Source organism: Bufo bufo, chromosome 8, assembly GCF_905171765.1.
Source record: "Bufo bufo chromosome 8, aBufBuf1.1, whole genome shotgun sequence".
Classification (NCBI taxonomy): Eukaryota; Metazoa; Chordata; class Amphibia; order Anura; family Bufonidae; genus Bufo; species Bufo bufo.
The window spans coordinates 206,449,478-206,458,817 of NC_053396.1; the positions used below are offsets into that span (position 1 = coordinate 206,449,478).

At 45.2% G+C, this 9,340-nt stretch overlaps 2 protein-coding genes across 5 annotated transcripts in view; one reads left to right on the top strand and one right to left on the bottom strand.

Moving 5' to 3' along the window:
* The window catches only part of LOC120977488 (zinc finger protein 260-like), a 244,578-nt gene that overhangs the window by 106,514 nt on the left and 128,724 nt on the right, over positions 1 to 9,340 (bottom strand). The gene's annotated exons all lie outside the window — the stretch shown is intronic.
* LOC120977496 (complement factor B-like) overlaps positions 1 to 9,340 on the top strand; it is a 103,639-nt gene that overhangs the window by 23,404 nt on the left and 70,895 nt on the right. For both annotated transcript variants that reach the window (XM_040405476.1, XM_040405477.1), the window contains one exon: positions 7,179 to 7,312. In XM_040405476.1, the coding sequence (XP_040261410.1) occupies positions 7,179 to 7,312 (134 nt within the window). The remainder of the gene's footprint in view (positions 1 to 7,178; positions 7,313 to 9,340) is intronic.

Genomic DNA, 9,340 nt, shown 5'->3' on the forward strand with positions numbered 1-9,340 from the left:
TGCGATTGGCGCTGTGACTACCTCTACTGGGAGAGCAACCATTGATGGAGTGGGTGTCAGAGCTTGAGACACTGGTATGGCAGGAAATCTGGCTGGATGACGCTTACCAAGCACTATGGTGGGACACAGTACGACAGTCTCCATGGATGGAGGAGTACGCCAAGCCCGAAGGTGAGGAATATAACTGCCCTGGTTTATTGTGGGAGTCTTTTGAAGACATTGACTTTGGGAGCACAGAAGAGTCTAGATTTTGGGACATTACTGACTACAGGTGGGACTTGCACAATTGGCCTACAACTAGTGGGGTGAGGGCAGATCTGACCTTTCTGGTCCAAAGGGAGTGGGAGCTGGAGCAAGATTATCAACAGTTGTTTCGCTCCATTCAAGCCCAGTGCAAGATACAAGACAGTTGGATACCAGGCCCAGACCTGCAGCCCTTCCCCTGGCAAGTCACAGCTGAGGTATCCCCTACTTCCTCACCAACTGTGGAGGTAGGGGACTTCATAGACTGGTACTGGGAGGAACCCCAGTCGGCAGGTGGAGATGGGACCGTAGTCACTCCACCGTCCCAACAGGGTGGCTGGGCAGGCGGCCCAGATCCCAAACTGCCACTGGGAGTACAGGGAGAGGAGATTGTCGGTCCCTCATCTCTGCAACAACCAGAATCACTGGTAGTGGAGACAGCCGGTCTCACTACTCAGCGGCAGTATACTCTACAGGGAGAGGAGACAGTTGGTCTCTCTCACCAGCGGGAGATGGGGTATCCAGAGGAGGGGGTAAGTGATAGCCCCCCTCCACAGCTCTCACCCAGCCCAATACTGAGGGTAGTGGGTAAGGCTTTAAACCCCACTGACCCCTCTCCAGCAGAAGAGCTGGCATCAGAGCAGAGCGCCGCTGGCCTCTGCCCTAACCATTCAGTTACTACCCAGCAGGAGTTGGCACCATGCACCCCAGCTGAAGCGCTGGCATCAGGGCAGAGCACCGCTGGCCTCTGCCCTCCCCTATCCTCCTCTCCAGAGCCGGACTTCCCACAGGCTACCCCAGCGGAAGAGCTGGCATCTGAGCAGAGCGCAGTCGGCCTCTGCCCTCCCCTATCCTCTTCTCCAGAGCCGGACTTTCCACAGGCTACTCCAACGGAAGAGCTGGCATCTGGGCAGAGCGCAGTCGGCCTCTACCCTCCCCTATCCTCTTCTCCAGAGCCGGACTTTCCACAGGCTACTCCAACGGAAGAGCTGGCATCTGGGCAGAGCGCAGTAGGCCTCTGCCCACCAAGTACCTCCAGATCCAAGCTAGAGAACCACAAGGAAGCAAGGAGTAGCAGACGCCCACTCAACAGCTGGGGACATACAGAACAGAGCCAGGCCCCAAGATTCAACAGGTCCCGTATTGGGTTGTGGTTGGACTGCCAGACTAACTCAGGTACTGACCGTGAGGTCAGGTATCTGGTTAGTCTTCCCTGGGAGGGGGAGATGTGTGGCGAAACCAACCTCGCCACTGGGTTTTGGAGAGGCCTGTTTACCAGCCTCTTGCCTCAGGATTATGGCCCATACTAACTTTAAAGGAGAAGACAGACCGGCCGCACAGCTTAAATCTGTCTTTGGAGTTGTATTTTGTTATGTGAGGGTACCCAGATAGCTATTCGCCTAATGATATGCACTCAGACTTGAGCTATCTGGGAATATGTTAAATGTCTGTGTTTGCTGTGGGGGTGTGACATTGTGTGTTTGGGTGGTGATTTCTGTCCTGTTGTCCCCACATGTGTATTGGCGATTTCCCTTTGTTCTGAGAGATAATTGAATTGCTCCTCGGGTGTCTCCAGGGCAGAGAGGAGGAAACCATAATGCATTGTGGGGATGTGTTGTGTCTGTGTATCCTGAGTTGCTGCATATCTGTCCTGTGTCACAGTCTTCCTTCTGGTCCCCTAGGGGCGTGTCCACCAGATGGGGACCTGCATAAATACGGGCGGGTAGCCCTCAATAAAGTGTGCTGCTTTTATACCTTCATGAAGTTTTGGCTCATGTTTGGGGAATGCGATAACTACACTCTTGGGGATTGCTATATCACAATACTCCCCTGAGTATAAGCTCTTGTAAGAGCTTGCTCCTGGTTCCTGTCTCTGGATTTAGGAGAGGTTCACCCACTGGAGCCTGGAGCCTTGTCGTAGGTCCAGGGTGGGTAGGAGACGGCGAGACCTCCACCAAGCTTCGGCGGTTCGTGGGGTCTGCAGTGCTGACGGTGTCAAGTGGAGTGCTTGGAGTCCTCTGGAAGCACTAGGAGCAGCTATCGACGGAGGTACCCGGTAGGCGTGCTAGGCATTCCGTTACAGTTATATGCACATGTCTACTCTCTGAGAAAATGCTGACCTCTAATAATGCATACAAAATAAATGGCAGCATCTTTAAGAGGTGTTGGTTTTTACTGGCGGTATTTTTAAGCACATCAAGATAAGTAAGTTATCTCCTGACTGTGCCAAGTGGCGTCCATACATCCACACATTCTCTCGTGGCTTCTGCCTGCAACTCACTTATCCATGCAGCCACATCATAATCCAAATTTAAATGTGAATTTACATATTCAACAATGTTATGGATTAACTGCTCCGGGCTAGATGGACTATCTCCTATTGCAACATCACTACCCGCTTCACTACCGGCTGCCCTCATTTTCTTACAACAAAGTTATACACAGATCTATAAATAATCTGGTTAGCCAAGAAAGGTATGGAACGGTTTACTATTTGCACAAATAATCAAAGAATTAACTCTAATCTCGCTGGGGCCTCCTCCATATTATGTCAGGTATATAAAGCAAATGCTTTATATAAATATTTAAAAAAAATAACGGATCAAAAGAAAAATTATGCAAACGATATTGACCCGTGAGATGGACATAAACATCTCAAAAAGAGTTTAATCCAGAACCTGATTATTTTGTGCAATCAGTAAAACAGGGTACAAGCGTCTATACAAAATTATAAATGGTTTATTATACAATAGTTTAAAATACAATCAAAAATTTATCAATGTAAATTTCAATAATATACAATGATATGCAGTACCCAGAATTCACCACTATATGGTGCCAACAAAACACTACTCAACCAACACAAAAATATTATGCAATCCGGCTTTAAAATTGTGAGAGATATAAAATCAAAGGATTATGCGAAAAACTCAATCAAGAAGATGACCGATACGAGCCCTTGCTCTGCCCAAAATAATGACGACCAATCTCAGATAATGGTAGTATTGCAACAAAACTTATTGGCTTGATATCAAACTAGGGAATACAAAGATTCCCAACAGAGAGTTTCTCCAATATTTTCCCCTTTATTCAGTTATATGCATCGTAACTGAAATCAGCGAAAATATTGATGTAGCAACTAACATTACACGTCCGCAAATGAGCGGGTATCTGGCTAAGTATCAAGCCAATTAATTTAGATCAATACTACATAAAACAAAAATATACATTACCCAAGGGTCAAGTAATGTGCAGAGTCTTGGGGCAGTCAGCTCTCAAGAGTTTTTCCGATAATCCAAATGTTTCTCCAGAGATCTCCCTTTCTTTCTTTTTTTTATTATTGTTTTTTTTTCTCTCCATCCTACTCCTTTTTTTCTTCTTGGTATCTGGTTTCTTAACCCAAAACTTATCTGATGAACACACCCTCCTAGTTTGGACTTTCCAATCATTGTTGGATGGGCGTGTGCATTGATAAGGAGCGTGATGTCATAATACTACCCAGAATGCACTTTTGCTACTGGTGTAGTATTAACTGCTCATATCTAGGTGGCACTGTTGTATAAGCAATAAGCATCATACCATTAAGGGTTAACTCATACATGCCTGATATTTTTAATACTACACACCTCTGACATCCGGAGGCCTTGTCTTAGAGCCGAGGGACAAAATTTGATACATGAATGTATACTTTGAGAAACATCTAGACAATTCTGACACTGTGGAATCCATGTTCAGATAAGAAATCCAATGAAGCATCTAAATCTGCAGGTGCCGTGTATCTTCTAACTGTCTAAATGTATAATATATTGTTACAATAACACTAGCTTTTTGAACGGCACAGAAATCTTCCCATGGACTTACTTCGGCCTACATGAACATTCATACAAAACAGTGAATATAAATCAACATTGCTCTTAAAGGCAATGAATACCCATTATAATTTAAATAATTAGATATAACTGTTTACACTTATGAAAATGCACAACGGGCCACAAAAACAGGTTATTCCTACAAGATTGAAAAAAAAAATGAAGTGAAGTACGAATGCAAGAAGGGGCTGCAGATGTTCGGCTCGAAGGAGAGAGTATGTATGGAGAGCATACGCTGGTCCGGAGCTGAACCGTCCTGCAGATGTAAGATGCTTTACTGTATTCAGTATGTCCATGTATGGCACCATTGTGTAGGTCGTCAAACACTCTTAAAGATTTCTTATGCATTGCTTTCTCCATGGTTACAGACTACAAACAAGCCCTGTGTGTAGTCTGATTCTTTTGACATGTGTTAGGCTACTTTCACCCATGCATCAAAGAAATCTGGTAGGCTGTCCCGGCAGAAAACATCCTGCCGAAGTTTTCTGGATCTGCTATAACCGGATAGTGCTGTGTGCCCCCCGGACCCCATTGACTATATTGGGATTTGTCTGGACACAAATTACTGCATGCAATGTTTTTTGTGTGGCCGAATCTAGGCATATTAGCTGGGGAGCGACCTGTTCCCTGATGCCCCCCATTATAGTCAATGTGTTCTGGTGTGTGCCAGATCCAAAGAACTCCGGCAGGCGGTTCCCCTGCCAGAACATGACGCATGTGTGAAAGGGAGGTATTGGTCTACCAGGATTCCATTCTTTAGGTATTTTCGGTAACATGTAAAAGGTCCCCATTATAGGATTATCTGGTATAAGGTCCAGGAGGATGGGTGAAGTCCTTTATAATATGTGTAAGTTCCTCTGCGTAGGTGCTCCTTAAGTTGGGTGTGATATTTTTTGTCTGAGCGTTGCTTGTGCGCTTCTTGTTCATAATCACTACAGTGCCACCATTATCCGGTGGTTTGATGAGGATATCGTTATTGGATTTCAATGATTTTATTGCTTTCTTATCTTCTACGCTGAGATTATGTTACTTTGTGTTGTTTGTCCAAAATATCAGATTTAACTTCTTTTTTTTTTCCAAAGCAGTACACGTATTCGTCCAGATTTTGGTTATGTCCAGGTTGTGGGACCCAAACTATCATTGTCCTTTTTGTTGACGTTTCTTGTTCCACCTCCGTTTGTGATGTCGGATACGCTTTGTCATGAAAGAATTGTTTTCGCCGTAATCTGCAGATGTTTCCGCAGATTAGGGCTGAAAGAAATTTTTATAAGAAAGCACAGCCTCTGAGCTGCAATACTAGAGATGGCCAATACATAAGAGTCTAAAGGTCTCTTTACACGGGATGACAGAGGAGCAGATTGTTGGAAGGAAGCGTAATAAGTCCCATGTAAACGGGACCTAAAAATCGTCATACGATTGCTAACGAGCTTTCCTATGAATGCTCGTTAGCAATTATCTTTAAGATTCTCTGCCTTTGTAAAGTGGCCTTAAACGGGTTATCCAAACTATAAACTCCTCCCCACCCATGTGCCAGGCCCCTCACAGGGAGTGTACTTACCCCACTCCCTGCGCCGCTCCTGGTCCCCGCCTGCCATTGACTGCTCCCTCCTGACACCGGATGTTTTCATCGGCGCAAGGGGAGAAGCAGCAGCGGTGCAGGGACCAGGAGCTGCGCGGGAAGCGGGGTAAGTATATTCCATTTTGACGCCGCTGCAGCCAATCGCTGGTGTGTCATGTGACCATTTGACATGACGCAAGGGATGCAGGTCACCACTGCAGGAGCATCAAAATGGAAGTCAACATCCTGAGAGCACAGCGAAGGAGCCAGGAGCATGACACCTATTTACGGTGAGGTATCACAGAATTCACAGTGCGGTTCTACACACACATCTGTAGCGCCCATGCCATCCTGTTTGAGAGTATATGGGTGTTATCCCACAGGCCACCGGTGACATTGCCTTACATAGCATGGCATAAATACTATATATATAAATGAATATATTATTCTACTCTTTGGGTGCATTATATACATGGCAGACAGGAAAGAGACCGCGAGCAAACAAAACATTTCACAATAAAATTCTCATCATTATATTTGACCAGGATCAGACAAACGAGTCAAATAAGCAGAACAAACAGAGCTGGGTTCAGGGTCCACTTATATTTCGTAGTTGGGCTTCCTAAGAAAAAAAGTGTTGATGTTTGCACTGAATAATTCCCTCTCGATAAATGAGGTCATGAGAGGCGTAGATGAGGTTTCCTGAGAAGTGCCAGTATTTGGAATATAGAATAAAGGTAGTTGTCCCATTATTAGGAAAACATGGCTTCTTTCTTCCTCAAACAGGGTTGTCCTGCTATTTATTTTTTTTACAACTTTTTAAAAATTTGCCAGCTGTACATACTCGCCTGCTCCTGACGCTCCTTTCTGCCTCCCTAGTTCCCTTTACTCGTCTTTCTGTCTCCATTCTAAAAACCTCAGGACAGACAGGGTCACGTGAACCGCTGCAGCCAGTGACTCGTTTCACCAGTGTCAGGTGACATCACTACTGGGGACACCACTGAGGCCAGTCATTGGCTGCATCAGCGCACGTGACCCCGTCCATCCAGAAGTTTACAGGACAGAGACTTGAAGACCAGAAAAAGGAGCCAGAATGGAGCCGAGTTGGGCAACAACTTTAAGACATTGTGAAGGCAAAGAAAGTTCCTTCATGAAAATGGGTGGTAGGCAGCACCAACAGTTCTGGTTTTATGCAGGACTGTCCAGGGAATGTTCCTCAAAGGTTTGCATTAAAATAGTCATTGCTTTCAGTTTTCGGAGGTTTCCTAAAATAGAAATAATAGCGCTTTGTACTGTCTACAAGATGACATTTTAGGAACTACTACGACTAATACCCATGGATTACATTTACTGGTTCTGATGGCCCAAAGGTCACTGGTCAGTCATGTTCTGGTGAGGGAACAGTCTGAGCACTGTTTTAACACAGGGGCCTCTACCGCCATCACATGAGGTCAGATGTGCAGATCCTGATGCTTTCCCTAGTAAATTTTCTCTCATTCTATACACAGAGTGGACTCAACATCCAATAAGAGGGAGGACGGGAGGTTTCATGAACATCTTCATTGTTCTCGATACCTCTGGAAGTTTAGGAGAAGACAACTTTATTATCGCTAAAGAAGCAAGTGAAGTGTTCATAGAGAAGGTATGGAGAACATAAACAATGTTATGGCCTCTGTCCTCAGACTACTCCATGCAGGGATGGCCTTATATTAGATCTTCTCTTAAGACCCCCATGCATGTTCTAACACAAGAACAGTGGTTTCGGCAAGACAGTCTAATGTGTATGGGGAGCTTCAAACTCTCCCTCAGCAGATGAGAAGGATAGGACTGACTGAATATTTTCGCCTTTTGTTCTCCCAGGAATTAAAGCAACACAAGGAGTTTCTAGCAATGGCATTGACAATGCAGAACTAAATGTGTATGTGCATGGAGTAGTCAGGAGCTCGGCCAACAACCCTTAAATGTATGTGGCCGGCTTTGGACCCCACCCCATGTTGTGAGATCCAGGGGTTCACCTAGCCTTTCTGCTGAAACGCCTCCCCATGCCAATTTCTTAACCTAACCCCTTCCCTCCAGCCCTACTGTTAAAGACACTTGGAAAACATACCTCTTACATCCAGTGACGTCTCCTCTGATGTAGATATTCTCTTTCCTCATCTTCTCCATTCAGACAGGACCGCCATGATGATTTCTTTCAGCCATCTCTTGTTTCTGCAGAGATCGACAAACAGACATCTTAGTTTCCTACTTTTCCATCCTTCTCCCATGCTGCCACCTCCAATACTGTGCCCACAGTGCTTCCCAATACTATCCTGCTGAAACAGATAATCCCACAGAAAATTCTAGTGCCCCAAAGATAGATCCTCTTCAATAATTATTGGCACACAGTGCCCTAAAAAATAACGGTGCCCAGCAAATAGTGTCCCTGAAACTTATAGTGCCGTAAACATAGTGTCCTCCAAAAATAATTGTGCTAAGCTGATACGGTGCCAGGGTGCCTCCCAATGTAACAGTCCTCCCAAAAGTTCCACCAATTGTAATAATTCTCTGCCAGAGTGCACCATGTGGTAACAGTGTACCCAATAGTAATAATGCCCCCATAGTGCCCCCCGTTGTAATAATTCCCCCTATAATGTGTGCCTGTACAACAAATGACCCCTTATAATGTTTGCCAGTAAAATAATTCCCCCTTCCCAGTACAAAAATGTGTGGCAGTACAAAAATACCCCTTTATGTGTGCAAATACAAAAAATGCTCTCTTATAACGTGTGCCAGTACAAAAAAAACAACTTTCAGTGCCGCTGTAGAACAAATGTCCCCATAGTGGTCACCTTAGAATGTGTGCCAGTACAAAAATGCTCCCTTATAGTGTGTGCTAAGTACAAAAATGCCTCCTTATGTGCCAGTACAAAAAATATTCCCTTATAACATGTGTCACTACAAAAAACTACTCCCTTTCAGTGCCCCAGTAGAACGGATGTCCCCATAGTGGCCCCTTTAGCATGTGTGCCTGTACAAAAATGCTCCTTTTTATAGCCACAATGTCCCCATAGTGCTTTTTCCAGTTACAAAATAAAGACCCCCCCCGACCCCCCACCCCATTGTGGCCGAACAGCATGCTGCAAAAAAAATAATAAACTCAAATACTTACCTCCACTCTGCAGTCAGCGATGCAGTGCGAGACACGGACCTCTTCTAGTCGGTGTCCTGAGCTCTATGCAGCCCAGCGCGATAATGATGAACTAGGAACTAGGACTAAAGCCTATTAGAGGAAACGGTGGGCCGGGGAGACATCGCTCTCGTGCCCCGTCACGGCATTCAAGTATATTGCTGCCCTGAGTACAGAGATGCAGTTGAATATGTAGAGATGAGCGTTTCCACAATGGAAGCGCTCATTGCCCATGGCCCTTCCGCTGCCTCCCTCTTGCCCCTACCTGGTGCTGCCTGAGGCAAGCGCCTCACCTCGCCTCATTGGCGGTGCAACCTTGGTGCTATCATACATTATACAGATAATCGGGTTGCAAACCAACAATACATTGCTGGTCTATAGGCGACTTTATCCTCTGCCTGTGAACAAAAATGATGCGTCCATGATACTATGAATGGTTTCATATTAGTATTCTGTGCATATATTGCTTCCATATATAAAAATTCCACTTTGTGTTTTTTT